This window comes from Myotis brandtii, unplaced genomic scaffold (assembly GCF_000412655.1).
Source record: "Myotis brandtii unplaced genomic scaffold, ASM41265v1 scaffold247, whole genome shotgun sequence".
NCBI classification, from domain to species: domain Eukaryota; kingdom Metazoa; phylum Chordata; class Mammalia; order Chiroptera; family Vespertilionidae; genus Myotis; species Myotis brandtii.
In genome coordinates this window covers 561,500-586,966 of record NW_005359352.1, presented here as the reverse complement: position 1 = coordinate 586,966, position 25,467 = coordinate 561,500, and the positions used below count along the sequence as shown (strand labels likewise).

General features: G+C 44.4%; 1 protein-coding gene across 1 annotated transcript in view; it reads right to left on the bottom strand.

Moving 5' to 3' along the window:
* NOL10 (nucleolar protein 10) overlaps positions 1-25,144 on the bottom strand; it is a 51,450-nt gene extending 26,306 nt beyond the window's left edge. The window contains exons 1-13 of the mRNA XM_014540531.1: positions 25,121-25,144; positions 24,909-24,954; positions 24,411-24,509; positions 21,141-21,218; positions 20,001-20,038; positions 18,662-18,798; positions 17,152-17,217; positions 16,350-16,410; positions 15,081-15,166; positions 14,012-14,090; positions 12,562-12,711; positions 10,273-10,339; positions 6,489-6,541 (exon numbers count right to left, since the gene is read on the bottom strand). Coding sequence (XP_014396017.1) covers positions 6,489-6,541; positions 10,273-10,339; positions 12,562-12,711; positions 14,012-14,090; positions 15,081-15,166; positions 16,350-16,410; positions 17,152-17,217; positions 18,662-18,798; positions 20,001-20,038; positions 21,141-21,218; positions 24,411-24,509; positions 24,909-24,954; positions 25,121-25,144 — 984 coding nt within the window. The remainder of the gene's footprint in view (positions 1-6,488; positions 6,542-10,272; positions 10,340-12,561; positions 12,712-14,011; positions 14,091-15,080; positions 15,167-16,349; positions 16,411-17,151; positions 17,218-18,661; positions 18,799-20,000; positions 20,039-21,140; positions 21,219-24,410; positions 24,510-24,908; positions 24,955-25,120) is intronic.
* Positions 25,145-25,467: the final 323 nt, after the last annotated feature.

Sequence of the window (25,467 nt, the reverse complement as noted above, 5' to 3'; positions counted from 1 at the left end):
CGGCATCAGCTTCGGGTCACCGCTAGGAAGGGGGATGGCAACCTGGAGTCTGGAATCTAACGCTTCCACTACCTGCGAGGCTCTGTCTGTAAGTGACTCACACTTTCCTCCCCCATAAAACTGGGCCTTTTCCTTTCACAAGATGCCTTATCTTTCTGGATCTTTCTGAAAGGCTTGGCTTGATCTTTAAGATGTTTTTCTTGGAGAACAAGATTAAGCACGTGTCCCATTTCTTGTGAATCAGGACATCTAAACCATCTGGACCTTTGAGCTCAAAGCTGAACTCAACGAATTGTGTTTTTCATTCAAATTTGTCTTTTCCTTCCCTTTAGAAGTTCTGAAAGGCCAGTCCTTCCCTCCCGCATCCTCAGCAATGACAGTTTCTTCAGCCCAATGCCCCAATGTTGTCTTTACCTCACAGCAGGCATCTTTTTCTCGTGATCCGAGTCTTTTTCTACATCCTAAAATCATGCCTTCTCAGATGGTGCCTGGTAACACGATTCCTGAACTCTTTCCTGAGCTTTCTCCGACCCTCACCCGGTAAAAGTTCTCCATGAGCACCAAGAGTCCCAAGGTCACCCCTCATCAGACCACCCTGTCCTTCCCCACCCCACGCACACGTGGATCACTGCCAACATCCTGCTTAATATTTTTTCCTTGGCTGAATAAAACGTCCAGATTTTTTTTTCCAGATGTTGTTTGCTGCTCAGCCCATTCTGAACTATATTTTTAATATCTCTTCCCTTCCCCTACTCTAGCCATTGGACTGACAATTTCTGAAGTTCAATTTCAATGTTTGAACCTCTTACATAAGATCAGGTTCTAAAGTCAAGCAGGTAACCTAAACCCTCAGGATGTCCTTCAGCGAGCACACATCCCGCAGGGCGGGAACAGGGCCAGACGCAGTGAGTGGCCTGGTCCTACCCAAACCCCCATGTCTTAACGACCAAAACCACATGCAGTGTGTGACACTATGAGAGGGGAGGGGCCAAACATCTTTTGAAGAAAACAGATTCAAGCAGCCTTTTTCAAATGGCTCTTCATCTCAACCACGTAACACAAAAATAACACAGGACTGCTTCCTCCGCTTTCCCAAGGGCGACGCGTAACTAACCTTCCTGAGACTAAGGAGACGGCAACTGGTCACACGTGAGGATGCTTTGGGGAGTTGGGCTGAATTCTCTAGGTTGAAAAAGGCTCTTCCTCAAGTTTCATCTGGGACTTGTGCCCACCAAGTGGAATAGGTGGCTACCTAACTGAAACTTCTCCCTCCCTCCCTCCCGTCCTCTGTCCCTCCTTCCCTCTCTCTCTCTTCCCCGACTCTCCAACACCCTGAAGGACTTAAAAGTGACTACAATAGTCCTAAATGTAAAGAAAGTATAACAAAAATACTAGCAAGAATGTCTCTGACTAGTAAGACTATAGTTTTCTTATTTCCAATATTTAAACATTTAAAAAATAACTATATATGACTTTTATATTCATACACAAAATCCACTTTTTAATTATCTCCAAGAGTCATAATAACATGGGGAATATTAATTAACTGGGGGAAAAGCAAGATATGAATGATGTTTCTGATTACAATGATGGAAAAATATAGCAAAGTTTCAGTGTGTTTGCTTTTGGGTGGCGGACAGGTGTTTGTTTTCTTCTACTTTCTTTGCTTGCCATTTTCTACAGAATGATGATAATGGGGAAATGAACTTCACTGTAAAAAATTTCTTATCAAACAGACTGCATCACTGCTTTCTGCTGCAATAATTAACAGCAAAACCAATGGCATGCAATAGTTTTCTCCACCTGCATTTTATGATTTGTAACAGATTCAACAAGCCCATATTGCATTCCTGAGAGCATTTTCCTTGCTCACACGGGATTTCTGTCAGAACCTTTCAGTGCATCTTTATTTTGTTCAGAATCACATTCTCTCTAAAAGCTCCATAAAGGCCCCTACCCATGTAATGCCTGATTCTCTTTGCCACTGGACCCCTGGAGATTGGTTGTTGCAAAAACTGTAGCAGCAATAACCAGATGAACATCTATCATGGACCAGGCACCGTGATACATGAAGAAGAAGTACATCTGTTGTGCAAACTGCCTTACAACATCACTCCTCTTCTGCAGTTCAAGAAACTAAAGCTCACACAGGGTAAGTAACTCGGTCAAGGTCACGGAATTTGTAAGTGCCAAAGCTGATATTCAAACTCGGATAAGACTAATTCCGAAATCTAAGCTCTTGTGAAGGAAGACATGCCTTCCAGATCCAGTTCTGCCATTTGCCCTTGAACAAATAATTGATTCCTCAGCTAAAAACTAGATGATCTCGAATCTCCCTTCCCGCTCTAATGTTCTGGTTCGAAAGCTTCCCCGTTCTTTACAGCACATAGAAAACCCTTTGGCGTGAAGACATTTCAGCAACTACTTGTTCAGTTTGTGTTCTGTCTTGTGCATCCTTTGTATGCTGGCAAAGCCCCCGGGGAGCAGTTTTCTTTGCATCTGGCACCGCCTCCCTACGCCAGGAGGATATGTTGCTATTGGCTCTGTAAATGGGAATTTCTAAGAAAATTACTGTCACCATGTCTAGCAGCTCTCTGCTTGAACGAGCACTTCAGATGAAAATGCGATCATCACTTTTAGGGTTCTACACGGACACTAACCTATTCAGGGTCATCTCAACATACACTAGTGGGCCAAAGAGCTCTCACGTCTGGGGAATTCTCCGAATATCAAGTTAGTAAATGTAAGTGAGCCTGCAGAATTGGCTTTAAACTGAAACGTATCCACTGGCCCAATCCTGGTCCCGACTGAAACCCGAATCGCAGGAGGAACATCGCCAGCGCTCCCAGCAGCTCCAGCTGAGGAGCACAGGGTCACACCGGAAGGAAAACAAAGGTACTGCTCTCGAAACAGTCTAGTCCTAGATGCACAGCCAACTTTTGGACCAATTTTTAAAATGATCCAATAAAAGTTAAGTGTCCTTACTTCCAAATTCTCTTTTGTATTTTCTGTTGGCCTCTAACAGAATCACCTTGAAATCTCTGGGACAAGGCACCACTTTGAGAAATCTGCCAGCCCTCCCACACGCGGTTGCATCACACTAGGGTTCTCAGATCTGGCTGAGGAGCTGTATTGTCAGAGCAAAGGAACCGATCCTTATCCTAACGGATAAAATGATCTCCTGGCATATATGCTACCGGGCCTGCCAGCAGCCAGCTCCCCGGTAACAAGTGCTTCAGGAGCCGGGGGCACACGGGGCTCGCCTGGGACCGACACTAACCCCTGGCTGGGTTTGGGGTGGGTGCCGAAGGAGACCCGAGTCCCTCGGGAGTCCACACAGTTGCCAGCAGTGCTAAGTACAAAGAACCAACTAAGATTACATTACATGTCAGGGGAAAACCAAACCTGAAAAACAATTTCTGGCCTTACGTCTCAGGAGTTGCAGGTGAATTAGGCCCTGGAATTTAAAGAGCAGACGAACAAAATAACAGATCCTGGTCTGAGGAGGCAAAGTGAATCACTGAGAAAACGGGAAGACGGAGAAAGTCCGTTTGGTCATAAAAGACGAGCTAGCTGTGGGAACCTGTACGTGGCAGAGAGTGCGTGAACGAGGACTGGCATTTAATCTATAATGAGTTAAGTATTCAAGAAGATGGTATCAGACAGAAAGGCAGAAATTAACAAGCTGAAGGAACATTAGGCTGTCTTCCTGCACAGCCCCAAAGGGGAAAAGGTGTCCTGCCTGCTTTATAAGATGCTCATACAAATCGCAGCCCAAGCCTCCTCTGTGCGGCATGAATCACGTCTCCAAATGCTCTGGTCCTGGAGGCCTCAAGGGAGCCCTGTGCCAGCATCAGCTCGGTAAATCTGATGAAATCTGGTGAAAATGGCAGGCGTTCAGGCCCCCGGGCTCGCCCTGCTTTGAAGGAGGATCACAGAGAGCAGCTTCCAGGCGAAGGCCGTGGCACTGAACCCCACTCGGTGCGAGGCAGCAGGCGGATGCGGGTCAGGAAGGAACGCTCGGGACAAGTCCCAGCACCAGGCTGAGCTGAGCACGAAGAACTTGTGCTCGCACTGTCCCCACACGCACAGTCACCTGGGAGTCGTCTCGGGACTTTTTCACAGCTTTCTGTTAATCTGAGTCAGAAAGCTGACATTAAGGTCTTGTAAGATAAGCTAACACTTGTCAAGAAAGCCGTTTCCACCACCTGGCAAGCATCCGGCCCTCTCGACCAGGCTCATTAGGGGCCTCACTACTTGGAACATAAAACCCACCAGGAGAGTCGGAAGTGAATAAGGGGCCCCTACAGTTCTCAGATTCTGTAATGGAGACAACTAAAAATGCTCTAAGTCATTTTAAAGCCTTAGAATCTTTCTACGAATACAAATTTATATGTAAAATCTGACTTTGCACACATAACATTATCAGCAGAACCGAAAGACAGTATATCCAAATATTACAGTGCTTATACTATCAAGGGGGAAAGAGTGGTTTTTCTTTTCTTATACTTTGTAACACTTGGAATAAATAGGAATATGCATACATGGTTTGCATAAACAAAAACCTCCATGTGTTCGTTCCTTTTAAAGGTCATTTTATAAAATGCAGAATGTGATACAAAAGGGAAAAGAGCTTGCTACTCCCCTTCCCTTCCTGGACTCATTCAGAGATTTACCCACCCAGGAACCGGCTGTCACCTGCGGCCCTGCCTCTCCCTTACTCCCCACATCTGCTCGGTTACCAGGGCTACTTCCAACCTTAACAGTCCTCCCAATTCGACCCGCACCGCTGCCACTCAGCACCCACTGGTAAGATGGCCTCACCACAAGCGTATTCAGGGCTGCCCCCCCCCCCGCCCCACACACACACAAAAGGGCTCCTCAGCTGGTCAGCAGCCCTCCCAGTGCAGCCCTCCACCCCTTCGAGGGCTTTCCCTTCCCACGCTGGCTCCAAGCTCTGACATGGGAAAGGCTCCGCATTGAAGACACGGCTTCCGGGCAGGCGCTGAGATCTAAGTGCAGTCAGCACTCCCGGAGGAAGATGCAGAGACCTCCCCAGGACAAGTGGATGTTCCAAGGGGCTGACCGGGAGAAGGCTGTCACGCGGGGAGGGAAGGCCCTTCTCCTCATCTATGCAGTCCCCCTCGATGACCACCTCCCCCAGGACACGTGCCATCTGGCAGCTCAAGGACAAGGAACCTCTGAAATGACGGCCTGCCAGTCAGACTCGTCTCTCAGTGTCCCAGAGCCCCATGAGCTCAACAACCCGAACCCGAAAGGGAGGCCTGGCCCAGGAAACACAGGCACCTTCCTCTTCCGAAAGGACGCCGCCGTCGGAAGCCGGCTCTTGTCTAACCCGTCCTCCTGAGGCTCAGCCAAAGTCTCCTCCCACAATGCAAATCGGATCCTGCTCGATCCCCAGTGCGGGGCATGCGGGAGGCAGCCAATCAATGATTCTCTCTCATCATTGATGTTTCTATCTCTCTCGCCCTCTCCCTTCCTCTCTGAAATCAATAAAAATATGTATTTTTTAAAAGGCCCATCATAAATGTGAGGAATTTTCATAACTGGAGGCTGATGGTGGTTCTAGAGAGCTTGCCACTCTAGTTCTGATCTTCGGCGCCCTCACTCTCCCCTTCCCAAATCTCAGAAAAAGGAGATGTTTGCTGACCATAATCTAATGCCAACTTTGTACTCTGCAACGTTCTGTTTAGATCATATTCCCCACGCTCTTTTCCTACTATAAACTAAAAGGTAAAGGTGGGGACGCTTCTAGGACAGGTAAGAGAAAAGTTCTTTAAGAAACAAACAAAAAAAGGCAGGATTGCAAACTGCATGCCATCACTGCTTATGTCAATATAGTTTCTTTTATATATATTTTTATTTACTTCTAAAAATATATTTATTGATTTCAGAGAGGAAGGGAGAGTGAGAGAGATAGAAACATCAATGATAAGAATCATTGATCGGCTGCCTCCTGAACGGCCCCTCCTGGGGGATCAAGCCTGCAAACCAGGCATGGGCCCTTGACCAGAATTGAACCCAGGACCCTTCAGTCTGCAGGCCAATGCTCTATCCACTGAGCCACACCAGCTAGGGCTGCCATTTATTTTTAAAAGAAACAAACTACAGGGAGATGACCAGAAGAGTACTAGACTTTTGTTTCAGAATGTGACCTTGATCACTAATAGCTGGAAGTTTGAGATTATGAAATACCTGAAAACAGAAAAGCAAATGTAAATCTGAAGAAATCTGCCTATTTCAATGTGATATGAAGTAGTTTCCCAAAAAAGAATGGTGACGCATGGTTTGCTCCTTTTAAAGGTCATTTTATAAAACGCATTTGAATGGCTCCAGGAAGCAAAGTGAACCACGGCGTGTAATTCACACAGCTGCATGCAGACCCACAGTCCCTCAATATGTCCAGTTTAGAAATAAAGCACCTTTACCGCTCCTGTTTTATCTGAGCTCCTATCTGTACTACTCACCGGAATGTAATAGATGCCCATCTTGGGGGTTTCGTTGGCGGTAAGAAGCATTCCTAAAAATAAACACAATGAGAAGGTCAACACGGGGGAGAAGAAGTGTCCTCTTCTACTTGTTTTCCAATTTGAAGCGTTGGAGGTGCTCAGAGCACAGTGCACACGGCACCTAGGGGTCAGGCCGTGGGGCTGTCCCTGGCCTCCTCGATGGGGCTCCCCAGGGTCAGGGAGCACCTGCACTGGCTGGGGAAGGAGCACTCCCCCCAGGGCGCTCAGGCCCGCACAGTGCGCCATCATTTTCAAGGGGGCAGTTTAAGCTTCAGACACACCGATAACATGCAGTTTCAATGTGCTTGGATTATTCATAAAAATGAGAACGTTAAGAAGAAAGGGTTCTTTCTGTCCATCAGGAACCAAAGGACCAAGGTAAAGCATTTCCCACCAAGTGTCACAGCAAAGCAGTTCCTAATGTTTGAATCCAAGTTCACACCTAACTGAACACAAAACCACTTCAGGGGAATGCTATGTGCAGCTACACCTGAAAAGACCAACACAGAATTGCATAGCTCCTACGATACAAAAATAATTAACTCTCAGGGGAATTCTGACAGATAACCAACAGGGTAGTTAATAATTTAGTCTCCTTGGGCCAGCATTTTAAGAAAGCAAAATTAAAGCAGGGACAACTTCCTGGCATCCAACGCAGGCTTCCCTGTAGCCCAGCAGCAACCTCCGAACCCTCCCTCCTTGGTAAGGAGCCAGTGCGCCCGTGCCTCAGCTCTGCCCTCAGCTCTGCCACACGGTAGGGGCTGCTGCCCACAGTCCCGAAGCTGCTCCCGCCCCGCAGCCCCTCACAGCACATGCACGTTAACACACTGGACTCAGCAACATCTGCGAGTCACCAACTCCGAGGTCAGAGCTGCCGGCACCCCTCCTCTACAGATTAAAAAACAAAACTCCAAACTGGTGTCCCGTCACGAGCTGGAGAACTTAGAGCTGAAATGCAAACTCAAGAGCTCTGTTTTTTAAACACTTTTAAAAATCAACCAAATTATACTTGTTTTAAAAATCCATTTGTAAAACACAGAAGAGGAATCCACAGAGCGAAGATGTTTGGATGATCACACCAATAATCAAAATTAAATATACCAAATGTCAAGGACAATGACTTGATTCTATGTTTTAGGAAGTATCTTTTGCTGCTCTTTTGTGGATACGAAAGCTGTGAAGTGACCTGACGCTGATACAGAACTGGATGTGGGCAGAGCTGAGGTCAGCGGCACTCAGCACACAGGCCTCTCAGCAGAAGCCCACCTGGGACACGACTCCCAAGTGGGAGCTGGCCCGGAACTGGGACCCACCTCCCCAACCAGACACCCACCATGAAAACACACCAAAGCACGCGGCGAGGCCAAGGAAAGCAGGAATGTGTGTCTAATGTAAAGCAAAACAAAAGCCAGAGACATTCTCATAGCTTGTCCTCATGTGGGCGCCTTATCTGGCCCTGGAGACGGACGCTCCCTGAGGTCGTGATGCGCTACCCATGGCCCCCGAGACGTGATTAAAGACGACGTTGTGCGGACTGCAGAGCCATGTCACAACCAATGGAAGGCTCTTGCCGAAGAAATCCCCTCCGCCTGGCTTCCCTGGCAACCCTGAACATTCAACAGGGAACGTTCCATGAGGAAACACACCACATCTCCCCGACAAACCACAGAAAGGGTCTAATTACACCAAAGAATTCAACGCTGAAGTTTCCCACACGGAGCAGGATCTCCCTTGGCCATACATGGACAGACACAAGCTGACCTCCGACCCGGGAGGTCAGGCCTGAAACCAACTGTAAATGAGAAAGACGACCGCAGGGCCTGGGCAGGCAGGTCGGCAGAAATCCAGATGATGATGGGCGAGAGAAGGGAGTGAACCCTGTGCCAGGTGCTTCACATCCCACGTGCTCCTCCCTCCTCTAAGTCGGGGGCACGTGATGTCACTGGGCAGGGCCCCAAGGACGTTACAGAGGACCGAACCCCTCTTTACTCTGTGGGAGGGCACTGACGGAGTGAGAGGCGACTTCACATTTCACAGCAGAGCAGTCTCCACGGCGCTGTAAGGCAGGAGACCTGCACAACCATGAAGCCTGAAGTAGGTCGGCCCGAGTGGAAATCTGTTCTCTCCACCAGAGGTTCTGGAACCAGTGCTTCTGACAGCACGGGGCTGGGGCCGGGCTCTGCCAGCCGTGAGCTCAGCAAGCACGCAGTGAAGCTGATGAGCACCCAAGTCCAAGGGCAGCACTGCCTCTCGGGCGCCCTGATCCACAGAGCCGGCTGAATGAGCAACAGAGTAGGAGCCAAGAGGAGCAGGAGGGCGGAACCATTTCTCAACATTCTGAGCAGCCTCAGTATCAGAAAACCATTACAAAACAGTAACCATGATTCGGCTTTAATTACTCCAAAATGAGTAAGAGAGAAGATAAAGAGAGAAACATTTCAGCTTTTCTAACATATGATTCAACTCAGAATGATTAGGCACAAAACAGAGCAGCGTGGGGGAGAGGCGTGGTGAAGCGAGGGCGAGGGATGGAGCATGTGAATCAACCGCGGGGACCCAGCCCAGGGGAGCAGGGGTACTTGTCAGACTGTGCTTGCTGTCGCATGAAATCAACTATTGGGCTAGTTTTGTGTTTGATTAACCTCTTATCAGTTACTTGACTGTAAGTCAGGGTCTCTGTCCAACACATCACTCTTAAAATGTTTGCCTTTCGGAAAAGTGTACTTTCGCAATGAAGAGCGCTGGCGGTCACCTCAAAGCGAGCGCCCTGCCCAGCCAGCTGGCTCGGCGGCTGAGTGCTGACCAGGCGCTAAGAAGTCGCTGGCACATGCTCGCACTGTGTGCTCGATGCCCAGTGGGGGCCGTGCAGGAGGCAGCTGATGGATGTTTCTCTGTCCATCACCACCAGCCTTCCAACTTCATTCCTCCTGGGACCACCGCACCCGGGCACGTGGCGCCTCCCCACATCTCACGTCATATTGTATGGTATCATGTCGTAGCCGAGCCTATACTGCCCCATCCTAGCATGGCCTCCCCTACCGTACCCTACCCTAGTCTCTTGCTCTTCTTACACTCTTCCCTCACCTGGATCACCTCGCTCCAATGCACCAACCAAATCTCACTCCTCACTCCACACTCACACAGCCTCTGCCAGCTGCTGTGGCTGAAGCCCCCCAGCAGGTCAGAGCGCTGTCTGTACACACAACAGAACTTTCCTGCTTCGCCTGTGTGTCTGTCCTCAGAGCACAACACCGCTTGAATGGGAACTATTCTCACTTTCTCTCAGACCCCCCCAGTCTTCACAGATCTGCCCTGAAGGTATTGTTAGATCCTGAAATCTGCCTTGTAATTTGCATACAACATGCCAACACCCATGGTTTCATAGCCTGTGTATTATCAGGCAACCTCGGACTTCCCAACCCCTAACCTGGATTCCCACGCACCATTACTCATCACATGGAGGAGCTGAAGAGCTCACTAAAACAGCAGCTCACCTGCCACCTGCCTACGCTCTGCCACCAGTTTCTACTGACAGCGAGGCTGGCCGAGGACTGAGTCACTCAGAGGCCACTCTCTGAATCACCCACACCACTTCCTGCTCTTGATTCTTCAAGTACATACAATATCCAAGAACCGTCCTGACAAAGCCAAACCCTGTCTTCAGAAATAAAATGAGTTTAAAACAAATAAAGCATAGCTGGGATTTGTCTCACTGAATGAGCCGTGGCCACATACTGCATACCTGAGTTGGGATAGAGGCAGACATCATTAATGTCATGTTCTGGCTCCAAGGAAGTAAAAATTTTCCCCTGAAAGAGTAAGCAAAAAGGACTCATTAAAATAGTTAAAGGAAGACAGCTTTTGGCAATCTCCTGTAAAGAACATATACTTGGAGATGTAACAACCACACACTGGTATGTGAAGAAATACAATCTTCTAATTTGAATCATAGAATTTAAGTTTTAAAAATATCTTGGAGAATTCATTTGATTAATTTATCAAATACTTTTCATTTTCGAGACAAAGAAACTGAGGCCCAGGGGGAAAAGGTGACTTATCCAAGAAAATACATACAGTTTTAAAGATAGTGTTTACACAAAAGAAAAGGGTAAAGTTTAACATAAAGTTGTACATCAACTTAAAAAAATTCTCATAATCTGGGAAACACACCCTGGTTAAACTTGGTACTCAGGGAAACCAAGAAGGTGAGCTGGTCAGCATGGTAAAATGAGGACACTACCTCCCATACCTAAACCACAGGCTTTGGGGAGACCGACTGAGATAATGAACATGAAATAACTTGCAAAATGAAATCCTGCAAGTACATAATGTGATGGTTATTATATAGTTAAGCCTAAGACATTTTTATTTTAAATGTGAGGGGCAATGTGCTCTTTTTTAAAAATTAAGAGAGGGGCCCTAGCCGGTTTGGTTCAGTGAATAGAGCATCAACCTACAGATTGAAGGGTCCCGGGTTGGATTCTGGTCAAGGGCACATGCCCGGGTTATGGGCTCGATCCCCAGTGGGGGGCATGCAGGAGGCAGCCAATCCATGATTCTCTCTCATCATTGATGTTTCTGTTTCTCTCTCTCTCTCTCTCTCTCTTCCCTCTCTCTGCTTCTCTGAAATCAATAAAAATATATTTAAAAAAATTAAGAGAAGGAAAGTAAGACAAAAAGACCGAAGAAGATGGTATGGGAAAAGGTGATAAGAAAGATAAACAAGGAAAGCCAGTCAAGCAAAACCAAGACATCTGGGTGTTGGTCAGGACGGTGTACTTAGTCATAACAACAATGCCAAAATAAAACTTACTGTGGCAACTACAGCACCATGACTTCCAGAGCCAAGGCGATAAACCCCAACAGCTCCTGCTGCGTTAACTCATTAGCAGAGGCTTCCATGGCGGGGGCGGGGGGTAAAGTATGGGGAAGGCGGGTATTTTGTGTTTAGTGAAAAACAGCAGCCAAGTTCTAATTCAAGACAATAAAACTCACACAACCACCTCCCTTTCTTCTCAAATCCCACTGAAGCAGGAAGGGAAGAGGGAAGAAAAAAGGAAGGGGAAAGAGAACTACAATAGTATGGGATGAAGAAGACGAGTTCCACGTCAGGGAAAACCTTGCCGCAGTTCAGGGCCTGGGAGGCACATCCAAACCGACATCACTCATGACCTTGCACTAGCAGGGAAGCCAGGTCAAGGGAAACTTCTACTTCCCTAATATCTTATGAATTTAAAAAAAGAGTCTCTATTTGTAGTATTAAAAATAGGTACTGTTCAAAGTCCATTCGTTTGGATTACCAGAAAAAGAGCAGAGAAAACCCAGCTACCGCACCACGACACTTCCCAAGAAAACCCTCCCAGCCCAAAGCCAGCCAATGCAAGCAGCTGAGTAGGTTCCCGGTGGCCATCAGGTGATTCTGCCGAGACTGAGACAAGCTGGAAGCCGTCCCCTCCCCTAGCGTCAGCCGAGGCGCCGGAGCCAAGAAGCTCTGAGGGCCGGAGGGGCAGAACACGCCGGAAGGAACTCTGACCTCCACCACAGATCCCAGGGGACTAGAACGTAAGCTCAGGAAAGGTCAACACTTGGGAACCAAAACAGAAGAGAAATGGCCCAAGCAGCCAGAGATTCTGACAAGGAGCCGAGCTGTGATGGGGCTGCTGGCCCCTCTCCCCTGAGCACAGGCAGCCCCTGTAGACACCACGTGAGGCCGCTGGACCTTCCACCCGCTTCATCTCAAAAATGAGTTAAAAGAAAAAAAAATAAAAGAGTGACACTTTAGAACTAAAGATGTTAAGTTTGTTATTAATTAAATGCAAAGAATTCTGAATTAATGTTTTCCTATTTAGTTGATGAATTAATCTTTTACTTCTCTCAAAATACTTAGGTTTTGAAATGAAAAGCAGAGGCAGATTAAAGCCAGTAATATAGGATTTTGTTACTTATTAATACTTGGAGCTTAGGGGACAGAACATCAAATACGCTTAAGAAAATATTATTTTAATAAAAATTTCAACAAAAACATACGTACTGAGTTCTTATTCCACATTTTGATAATTCGAGAGTCTGCAGACAAAATCAAATCTAAAGAATCCTGGAAATGGACCGACTTAATGGGCAGCCCATACTGGTGATCCTTAACTAGCAGTGGCTTATCCGAGCGAAGATCATATAATAAGACCTAAAAGAAAAAATAATTTTTTTAAACATTTTATCTTAAAAAGCAACTTTTAAGTTACAAAGGTGGCTGCCATTTGTTCTACTGCCTTTTTATGAGCACAATGGACACCCTCACCCAGAGTACAAAGACCCCAGTGAGCCAGCAAAAACGCTCTGAAAAAGCTCTTCGGTTACCCCCAGAGCACATGGCTATATGAGTTCAACCCTGAGCAGTTTGTAAGCACACTAAGATTGAGAACTACTGAGCTATACTAAGAAAGGAACAAAAAGGAAGCCCAAAAGAATTTGTGTCATTTGGGAATTCAACAAATACTGGTATACACACTGAGGGCCTACTATGTACCAGGCATGTCACAGCGAGTGACAGAAACCAGCACGACAGACATGCTGAGGGGGGGCATGTCTCTTCTGAGCCCTGCCATGGAGGCAAAAAACCTGGGGCAGCTCGATCTTCATCCCAGGTGACAGGTCCTCTCCAGACCATGAGGGCAGAGGCAGTACAAGTCCTGGAAGCAGGGTCTCAGACCTGTTCTGGGGGGAGAGCAAACTGACAAATGTATGGGCTCTGCCAGGGAGGGAGAAAGGGAGGGAGGCAGGGAGGGAAGGAGAGGGAGGGGGGGTGGAAGGGAGGGAGAAAGAGAAGGAAAGATGGATTGAAACCCCTGCAGCCATTCCACTCGTGCTGAGCTGTGCCCCGATCGCCCGTGCAGGGGGATCTGTAAATAGTGCTAGGTGAGAGACAGATGCCTGGGACAAACACATTTTGGAAATATGTAGTCAATACATTTCTTGTCCACAGGAATTCTCAGAGCCTTCCATGTATATTTAAATGCACTATGAATCCCCAAGAGTGGGAATCTGGCAGATTCCAAACTGTTTCGACCACAGAATTCTGTCCCAGGACACTCTGGGAAAAACAGTTCTAAGCCACAGTCAAGAGAACACACCCTCCTGTAGTTCCGCTCAAGAGCCTCCCAGACCACACACTGAGCTCAGAACCAAAGTGACTCAAGGTGCTGAAAGAACACAGCATCTGGAGGCGCTTTCCACTCTGGCCAAAACGTACAGGGTGGGGCAAAGCAGGTCTACAGTCGTCCGTATGGAAAGAATACAATAAATAATAATAAGAGAATAAACTGTGTTTCGTGCACTCACACTGTAAACCTCCTCCGCCCCCCCACCCCCCCGGTGCAATGCTTCACTTTCTGTCTCCACAGTGAAGAAGTTATGTGGCTGTTTCCCACGACACATACGTGCATCTGGAACACTACAGTGTGGGTTTCCAGCTTAAACACACGTACCTGCCCTGTGGATGTTCCAACTGCCATGGTCAAGGCACCGTTAAATTTCAAAGCAGAGATGGTTGGTAGACTGTTCACCCTGAAAGGCAAAGCATTCCTGGTCCGTGTGGGCACAGCCAAACCTTCTTCTAAGAAACAAACTGATTCTTAATCTTTCCTTCAATTCTCATGGGAAATCACTCTCTCCCCTTCCTTTTAAAAGGCAACTGTATCCAAACTTTGCTAATCAAAACAAAAAATAAGTCTACATATAAATGTAACCAACCTATAAAAACCTGTAGGTTATCTTCAAGAAATATTCTCAAAGCAGCTACCAACAACAACAAAAACTTCTGAAAATATAAAACCAGGTAACAAGACTCCGTCTGACAATGTCTCTCACCTTAATTAAGCCAGGATGAGGCATTACAGAAGCATCCCCTTCTTTCTTAAGAGGAAACATTTTACATTCAGCATGGATATACCCACTTCCCTTTTTGAAGTTAGCTGTGTCAAGGTAAAATAGGAGCACGTGGGGGCCCTGGGATCTGTGAAAGTCCAGGAATGATGAATGGTTATGGCCATGAACCTGGAACAGGCTTCCCCCTCAGCAGCCCAGAGCTTCAGCACCAAAGCCGCGCTGTGTGGAAAGGTGCTGGACGACAGGTCAGAGCCAAAGCAGCCCTCCTCTCATGCCTCCTGCTGCGTCCTTCCACCAGGACCTGCAGGCCAGGCCAGGACTGCCAGCATCCTCATGTCTCTCACGCCACCTAGAGCCTCAGCCCAAAACTACAATGAGCATCATTTGAAACTTGCCTCCTCAGCCTTAGAGGGACACCCTTCTGCTTCACTGCAGCAGTGGATTCCTGGTCCTATCGCTAGACCCTCCCTTCTAAAGTACTGCAGAGAGGAATGCCATCTGGCTTACCCGCTCAGTGAGCTTTCACAGGAGAGGGTTTTTACACAATCATAGAAACTACAACCTCAGACATAAGTCTAAAGAGGTTCCTCCTTTAGTAATGGACCTTAATTTAGTATTGATACATCAGAAGCAGATGAATATTTAAACTGCAAGTTCACGTCTACTTACTCCGAATCTGCTGTGACACTACTTAACGCACAGTCCAACAGGCCAACTCTGCTTCGAACCCGTGGGTCCCAGCACTCCACTCGACCCTAAACACACAGAAACCAGCAACTTCAAACAATAGCTGCTACTGGAAAATTTTTAGATAAATTACCAAGAGAATGCTTCATTGGCCTGATTAGGCATAACAGTATCATAACACATTCAATATAGTTTTACATATTTCCATTAAATCAACATCATGTGTCCCATTTCAAATCCTCATCTCCTAACATAAAAATGACTTGAGTAAAGGCCTAACTTTCATCCACATGGGATTGATTTAATAAACAAATAATGGAACTCTGCCCATATGTTTACAAAAACTAGTTTTGTATTGTAAGTGATTATAGGTATCAATGTATAAAAATGCGCATTTATATACCGTCCCGTTTTAAAAAAAAAGCAACTGGAGAACCATGATAAATTTCTTTTTTGTAAAATCCTTAAAAAAAGTGATACTAATACATATGCACACCTGCACATACACAGAAAAACCCAAAGGGCTAACGCTGCAAACTATTCACTCGTTAGCTCTCGGTGTGCAGCCTGGTGGCTGACAGGCACAGAGGACACTTCTAAGTAATATCCGTCTGACATACTTCCTCTCTACTTTTCTATGAGAATTTTACATTGTAATTAGAAATGCAAATCTAGAAAAACTCCTGACAAGCATGAGGACACTGATTCAGAGGCACTGCGGTTGAAAAGGCACGTGTTGTGTATTTATTGGATGCTACTGTCCAGGACGTACCAACCACAATCCCATCTGCCTTTACGGCGATAATGTCTGCATCAAGGATGCTTCCCTGTTCTCACCAGCACCGTGCGTTATGAAGCTGTCGAGGTGAGGATTATTACCTCCATTTCACCATGAGGAAACAGCCCCAGGGAAAGTAACTAATGAAACTAGCAAGCAGCAGAGAGCGGGGCTCCATGACTCAGTGCCTCCTGTTAAGAACAAGAATGGCGGCCACACTGCTCCGCAGAGCTAGGCTACAGCAGTGACCCCCATCCAGCTCCAGAAGGTCAGGGTCAGAGGGCGCCTCGTCAGCGGCAGAGCGGGGCAGTCGGCAGCAGCTGTAACAGCTTTCCATACGAAGAGCAAGCCAGTGGCTTGTGGCTTCCTTAGCACCTGGCTCCTAGGAGCTGAGCAACTGTCTTTAAACGCAATTTCGTTCATTATCAAACGTAAAACAAATACTTTTACACAATCAAGCCAGTTATGCTCACCTCTACTGTTCCTGTGGCAAACAAGCCGTGCACTGAATTTATGTCACAAACATTATTCTCCCTAAAACAGTAAAGCAATAGGGAGATCATATTAGTGTCCCTCCAGGGCAGTGGTCGGCAAACTGCGGCTCGCAAGCCACATGCGGCTCTTTGGCCCCTTGAGTGTGGCTCTTCCACAAAATACCGACTTCTGCGCATGGGCCACGAAGTTTCAATCGCACTGTACGTGCGCGCCCCAACGTGGTATTTTATTATATATATTGATATATATAAAATACTGAATAATGTCTGGCACACAACAATAATTTTACTATTATTGCTGTTGTTATTACTCAACATTATTATTATTATGATGACAGATTCAGATTCATTCCTAAAAGGACTTCTCTTTAAATAAAACAAAAGTTTAGACAATAATGTATAAAAGGAAAATGAAAAAAAACCTTAACTTTCTGCTAGCAACAATATAAAAGATAATAATTTTTAAATGTTATTCCAAGTTAATTCATAATTTCTCCACAAGAAAATATATCACAAAACAAAACCATGAAGGGAAATTAAAAGAACACAAAAAAATAATAAACTGAATTTTTTAGTGAGTTTTAAAACTTTCAAGTCTATTTTTTAAAAATTAAAAATTTCAAGAAATCACCAGATCTTTTAGCAAATTTTTTGTTTAAGAAAAACTTAATGCTACTCTTTAATTAAATTGCCCAGAGTATTGCTTGATAACAATGTGAGCATCTGGCTCCATCTCCTGGCCCAAATAAATACTGCAGGTTTCTTAAAATAAAATACTCACGCAGCATCAGTTTGTAGAGGATTTAGGTACCGTCCTTGTTCTAGGTTTAACCTATAAACTTCAGAGCTGCAAAGTAACATATAAAATTAAAAATATGGTAAACTAAAAAACAATAAAAAATATGGCAAACTACTATAAACTTTTCTTCAAATAAATATAATTTTTAGAAATATATATATAAAGGGGTAGGCAAAAGTAGGTTTACAGTTATGAGTTCATGAAAATTTATTCTTGCATTATTTATTATTGTATTCTTTTCCATACAAACATCTGTAAACCTGCTTTTGTCCACCCTTGTGTGTGTGTGTGTGTGTGTGTATCCCTCATAAGGCATCGTTTCCTTTTGTAAAATACAAAAGTGTACTCTAAACCTAAAAAACAATTAGCTTGTGTGTAAGTTTGTTCAAGCATATAAGTGATTTAAACCACCCATGTGCCAAGGAAATATTATGAAGTCATTAGGTAGACTATTATTTACAACTAGAGGCCTGGTGCATGAAAAATTCGTGCAGGGGGGAGGGGCGGGGGGGGAATCCCTCAGCCTGACCTGCACCCTCTCCAATCCAGGAGCCCTCAGGGGATGTCCTACTGACGGCTTGGCCCAACTCCCTGTGGTTCTCTGCTCTCTGCGGGGCCTGCCTGCTCCACACCACAGCGACGGCCAAGTAGGCCCTGCTGGGTGCTGTCTGCGGCTCCGCTTGCGGGTCACCGCGGGGGCTCACATTGCCGGGGTGACGCTGCCAGCATCCTGCCCCGGCCGCTATGGGCACTGCCATCCTTTGTCACGGAGTGACGGTTAATTTGCATATTACTCTTTTACTAGCTAGGATAAGATGGAGAATACAAGATCCAAAATGTACCTATATCTATAATAATAAAAGCGTATATGCTAATTAGACTGGAAGTCCTTCCAAACGAAGCTGGGGCTGCGAGGGAAGCCTGGATCCCGGGTGCCTGCCAGAGGCTGGAGGGAAGACAGGGTCCCGGGTGCCAGAGAGAAGCTGGCGCTGGCAGCCAGGGGAAGAAGGACCTACTCTTGCACGAATTTCGTGCACCGGGCCTCTAGTGTGTATATAAGAAAAGACTTAAAGGAAATACAATGAAAGATCAATAAGGGTTTCCTCTGGATAAGAGATTTTTTTTTTCTTCTTTATGCTTTTTTATATTTTCCAATTTTTTATAGTGGATATGTATTATTTTTATAATCATAAAGAGGTAATATTTAAGAATAAAAAGCTTTTAAATGCCATGCAATGGTGCTAAGAAACGGACTTCCCCACTCATATGCCCCTCTTAGGTCACCCGTGTCTCTAGCTTTAGAGCACCATGCTAAGGAGAGTCAAGGATGTAGTTCCTAAATGGGCCAGTCACTTTGGAACTACACCCTGTGAGCAACTGAAAGGCAGGCATCATGGCTTATTCTTCTTTTAATTCTCCTCGACGTTGGGAACAGCAGTTGTCTGGGGAAACGAGGTGGAAAGGAGAAAACAAAGGGTGTCAGGCCCAATACCTTGCGCCAACGAAGTACAAGTCGCAGGACGGATAATGGTAGGAGAAGTCCCTCCCGAACTTCGGTATTCTGGTTTTGTAGTAAAAGCCCGACTGGGAGTGGAATTCAATGTATCTATCATTATGTAAGAAGACAATCTGAAAACGAAACAGGAAAATTAGTTTGCTTAGGTTTCCAGGTAGAGTGTTTATTTCATCATCACTAAAACTAGCTAAGCTAGAAAACCTCTGGCCTCCCTCACCCTCCTTTCTCTTTGTAAACGCACAAGTATATAAGCACAACTCTCCATCATGATTAAAATTGTGATGAAGAATCAAACCTCTCCAGTGGGTACTCAATGCCTTCCTGCATCTTAGGCAGTTTTTCTAACGAAAGGCTTAAAACAAATGCCCCCCCCCCAAAAAAATAAAAATAAAAATAAAAACAAAAAAACAAATGGCCCTCCCTTATCTGGCACCACCACTTTATAACACAGAGCACTGCTCAGTAACTTAAATGAGTAATTTCCCACTTTGATAATCTCACAATTATCACACAGGGTTCGATAAACTTGTAAAAACTGAACTTTAATGTATTACAAAGGCATCTTTAAAATCTTCAGGTGGTATTTAAAAGCAAATTTATCAATATCTAGATCAAACACATTATAAAATTACATGTCCCAAACACATGACAAATGGCTACCACAGGCAAAAGGATAAACTATACTCCACAGTTTCCAGAACTGAACACAATATATAAAGCCATGTCAGCTCAGGAAATTCAATTTCCTCCAAGGTGACATCTGACATTTAAATTTTTCCATTGAAATTGAATAAGGCAAAGAAAGAAAAGAAAAAAAATGTATATAATTGGCTGTTTTTTGACCTGTTTCAGAATATGCCATGATTTTTATCTGCAGGGTTAATAAAATTAAACATACAGCATACTATTTTACTTTACACCTACGAATATGAAAGCAACCTGGCAAATAACCCCACGTTTAATGCAATGAAAATCACACACCTGGAATCTAAGATGGCCTGAAAAAACATGACTGCTCCCAATTCTTAAAAATACAGGTAAGGTTTCGTATGTGACGTGGAAACTTTATTTTGATATTAAACTAGAAAAAGCTATCTCTATCACAGTTTTATTTATTTTTCTATTTTTTTTCTATCACAGTTTTAAAAGATACTACATATTATACATGTGACAAATTAAAATATATTGATAGAAAAATGAAAGGTTTTACTACACAGCCATTTTAAGTTAGCAATGGGAACATCAAAAAGATACTTATAAAAATAAATTCCACTCACTCATGTATTGATTGCCAGTACAAACCAATCAAACGTACCTTTGAATAGTCATCAGACAATGTTTCAAAGGTGACAACTGGAAGATAAGAAACAGTAGGAAAAAACAATCAATTCTCAAGTTTTTAATAAAAAGGTAAACTTAATGCAAAGATCCTAATTCAACACAAAAATTATATACAAATGCTGGGTTTTTCTTGTTTTTGCCCCTACATAAAACAAGAACAAAGTTGCCATGTTATGCTGCTCCCAAAACACCAAATGGAAAGTTTAAAGCTTTATAATTTCTCAGTACTGGCCAATTAGATTTTCTGCAGAACTGAAGGCAATTAAATATAAATTCACAAAACATAATGACTTCTAAATGTTGCCCCAATTTTTCTGAGATGTTCAAAATAAATAGGTATTAAGAACAATCACAAACTGTTGCTTTAAAAAGGGTAACAGTAACTTCGTACCCATTCATAGTGTATCTGGTAAACTAACATAAAGAGGGAAAACAGGTGTTATCAGCAGCACATGGCGTCTGTATTGGGTGAAACAAGTCAGGCGGAGACAGAGCCCATCCTTTTCCCTGACAAAAACACCTGAATGTTCCCGTTTCACTGCCCTCTGTGCTAGACAGAATTAGCAAGACCCACTGACCTTCCCGTCCACAGCCCCCTTTTCTGGAGTGGAACCTGTGAATGTGACGAGACACCACTCCCGTGACTGTCACATTATATGGCCAGGGGGAGGTTTATAATCACAGGAGCCCTTTAAAAGCAGAGCTTTCTCCCGCTGGCAGAAGGGAAGGAGCCAATGAGCTGCTGTGGTCTGAAGGCGGAGGGACCAGCTGAGGAGGAATGCCGGCGGCCTCTGGAAGCTGAGCATGGCCCGAGGATGAAGGCCAGTGGGAAACAGGACTCAAGTCCTACAACTGCAACCAACTGCATCCTGCCAACCTGGAAGCCTGGAGGCGGACCCCACCAGGCTGGCCCCTGGAGCGCAGCCTGAGCACAGGACGCGGCAGAGCCTGGATGGACTTCGCCTACAGACCTGTGAGCTCATCGTGGGTGTTTACGGTCATTTGTTACACAGCAAAGAAAACTAATACACAACCCATTCCCGTTTTAACAGGCAGAAAAGATGCCAAACATAAAAAGCTGGTTTCATGAATTCAAATTTAACCTTTTACTTACCTTCTGAATCTAAACACCTTTCAAACTTCAAGGATAATTGATAGGTGTCATAGCATCGAACCCGAGGTTTATATGTTCCTATAAAGAAATTAATGAGATGTAAAACCTAAAGGACACACTCCCCGTTGTCAGTACCCTGCAGATATGCTGAGTATACTCTCTGTTCAGAGGTAAGTAGGATTCACTGTAACCATAGCAAAGGAGAAGAATGTAGAAGCAATCCTCCCCAACATCCCCAGGGGAAAGGAGCAAGGATATAAGCAAGCAACTTACAGGAAATGAAATACAAATAATTAACGCACCTCACAAATAATCTAACAAGGCTGATTACAACAGTAAAATCGTTTTTTGTCCATCAGAATGGCTACTATGGTGCTAAGGTGAGGGTGTTAAGAAAAGTTCTCTCATACACTATTGGTGATTACTATAAATTGTGACAACTTCTCTGGAGGCCAACCTGGCAATATCTGTAAACTATGTGATGTTTATACATCTTGAACATGTACTGCAACACATACAAATTCGTCCTATAGAAACACACCCACAAGTGTACCAAAGACATGAAGAATGTTCACTGCAGCACTGTTTACAAATGGCCAAGAATGGAAAGCAATAAAATGTCCGCTGACAGGAAATGGTTACATAGACGAGGGTAAGTCTTCATACAGATCATAAAGAGGACACAGACATGGAAAGCTGCCAAAATGTAGTACAAAGTGAGAGAGAGAGAACAGAGAGCACGAGTGAGCGCTGAGACTGGTGTCTGCAATATGATCCCATTTTTGTAAAACTCAACAATGATGATGTTAGCGCTTTGTACAGAAAAATTTAGAGGAATAAGCAGTGAAATTTTAGGGCCTTTCACATTCTATCTTTACACTTCTGTAAAGTTTGCATTTTATATAAGTTTATCATGTTTGCAATAAGAAAAAGACTGATTTTTTAAAACAAATTAAGATACTTTTAAAAGAAAGGAATGCGGTAGTCCTAAGTTCACTGGCAAGTATCAAAGCCCAAGGTCTCTTTTTAAAGCAGTACAGTGTATAGCCCTGGCCGGTGTGGCTCAGTTGGTTGGAGCGTCGTCCTATACACCAAAATGTGGCAGCTTCTATCCCAGTCAGGGCACATGTCCAGGTTGCGGGTTCAATCCCCATGAGGGAGGCAACTGATTGATGTTTCTCTCACTCCCTTCCTCGCTCTCTAAAATCAATGGAAACATGACCTCAGGTGAGGATTTAAAAACAAAACACATGCTATACAGTCAAGTGCCGATGGGGACACATTCTGAAAAATTAGGCATCATTAGGCGATGTCATCATTGCGCTAATTGTATTGGGTGCACTCACACAGACCTAGGTGGTACAGTCCACGACTATAATTGTATGTGCTGTAGTTTTACACGACTGACAGCGCCGTGGGTTTGTTTACACCAACATCACCACTAACCCGTGAGCAATGTATTGTGCTCTGACATTACATGGCTCGGACATCACAAGGTGATAGGAATTTGTTAGCTAATGAGACCATTTTTGTATACATAGCCATCATTGACCAAAATGTCATTATGCAGAATAGGACTATATACAGAATATAGATTACACATATAATATGCATAGTGTGTATATTATGTGTAATTATTTACATACTAGAAGCCCGATGCATGAAATTTGTGCAAAGGGCTCAGCCCATCACAGCCCCGGCTGCCTTGCAGCCCCGCCCACTGGTTGTTCCTGAAGGTCGTGCTGTCCAGTCTAATAAGCATATTAGCTCTTTATTATATAGGATATAAAACTATATCTATTCTAAATATAAAGCTGGAGGCTAGAAACATAAACAGTGTTACTACTGAGACAACCATTCACAAAGAACAAAAGAGACTGGCATGTAGATGCACAGAAGTTCTGTCAAATAAGAAAGTGGTTGAAAAAGGGACAAAGGTGGATAATGTTAAGCCAGCAAAAAAAAAATGTATGTGGACAACACACAGGATGTATGTACCAAAATCACAGCCAAAAATGGCTGGGTGTTAATGTGTTAAGTGATAATACATTAAATGTCCCCACAGTCGTGGCTCTTTGATACCGATGAACACTGCTAATACAAACCTTAGTGACGTAAAAATATTAAGTATATGACACAGAAAATTATGTTAAAAGACCTTTCTAGGAACTCTCCTTTATTGCTGGTGGGAGTGTAACATGATCTGACCACTGTGGGAAAAAGCCTGGCAGCTTTCTCTCAAACTAAGCATACACCGACCCTGGGGCCTAGCAATGTCCTCCAAACATACTAGTACACGGCGCTTTATGAACAACAGCCAAAAACAGGCGAGGGCAGGCGTCCATCTGATGGAGAAGGATAAATAAAATGTGGTCTATTCCTGCAAGGAAATACCATTTGGTAATTTAAAAAGGACAACATATTGACACATATAACAACACATAAATCTCAAATATGAAGCCCTAGGTATATGACCGCATTTATATAAAGTTCTAAGACAGACTAAACTTGTCTGCAGTAAAAAAGAAAAAGCAGAGCAGTGGGCGCCTGCGCATGGGTGGGAGCAGGGCCGGCTGTGAGGTACATCACGGAAGCATCTGGGTGAACGGAATGTTCTACACCTCGAGAGCGGTTTTGGCTACATAGGTATTGCATTTGTCAAAACTCATCACAGTTAAGATCTGTGCATCTCAATGTATGTAAATTTACGTTAAAAAGCCATAAATAGCCCTAGTTGGTTTGGCTCAGTGGATAGAGCGTCAGCCTGAGGACTGAAGGGTCCTAGGTTCGATTCCAGCCAAGGGCACATGCCTGGGTTGCGGGCTCAGTTCCCAGTGGGGGGCGTGCAGGAGGCAGCCGGTCAATGATTCTCTCTCATCATTGATGTTTCTATCTCCCTCTCCCTTCCTGTCTAAAATCAATAAAATATTTTTTTTTAAAAAAGCCATAAATAAATATTGAACTGGAGTTAATGATATACACGCTGAGGTCTGTAGGGGTGGAGTATACTGATATCTGCAATTTGCCCTGAAATGCATTAAAAGCCAAGATGGGTGATGGGTGGACAGATAGACATGTAATGAAGCAAGTACAGCAAACTGCTGAAGAATCAAGGGGATGGGTAATGGATGGTCACTGCACAACTTTTTCAATGTTTCTACAGTTTTAAATTTTTTTATAATGAAGTGATAGGGAAATTTAAAAAGTGACCTATGCCATCATATTTCCTGATATAAAATGTACATAAATCATAACCAAAAAGATGCTTACCAGTTGCTAAAATATATTGTCCATCTTTTGAAACCTTAATAGTGGTACAAACAGTAGGCATTTCAAAATCCTGAATAAGTTCAATTCTCCTCCGGACATCTACAAAGAGAGAAAATGAGCAGCTGATCTGTTATAAAAGGCTAACATATTAGCTTTTAATTAGGTAAAGTCAAATCCCACACTCACCAGGAACACATCAACCACAACAAGAGATTTCTTAAGAAGAAAGCAGTTTGCTTTCCTGCGTAGTTGTACACCTTCACTTAAGTACGGTAGCCATAAATGAGCGCAAGGTTTCTAACATGGACGCCGGGATTCGCTTCCTCCTCACGGGAAGTCATGCTCAAGAAGGAGGCAGCTGATAGAATAACTGGTCTCACACAGCCTGAGCGAACAAGCTTGCGGCAAAGGCGAGGGACTGAGATTTCCTTCGACAACAGAGCCTGGGACCCTAAAGGGCCAGAAGTCTCTGGCTGCAGTGGGACAAACAATACTCACCCACATCTTTCTTCTGTAGTGCTCTCTTCTTCCTGTCAGAAAGCCACTAGAGAAAACGAAGAGACTTTATTTTAAAACATGTTTACTTGAATTGTTTTTCTGCTGGCAAAAATAACACATGCTCACATTAAAAAAATGTTAAACCTTACACAACAAATACATAACAGAGAAAGGAAAAATATTCTGTAATCCTAACCCTACTGTTAACATACCCTCTGGATATTTTTCTTGTACATATTTACATATATTAGACAATACATTTTTAGAACTGTACCATATTTTAAACAAGGGAAAATTAATTCATCTAATCAATCTAAGAGAAAGCAGTAAGCTTCAAATATTATGGGTTATAACTAATATATGGAACTCAGTCTATTTAAGTGAAATTTTAAAAAGCAAGCCATTAAGCCCTAGCCAGTTTGGCTCAGTGGATAGAGTGTTGGCCTGGGGACTAAAAGGTCCCAGGTTCGATTCCAGTCAAGGGCACATGCCCAGGTTGTGGGCTCAATCCCCAGTGTGTATGTGTAGGGGGGGCAGGGGGGGGCGCGGGGGTGTGTGC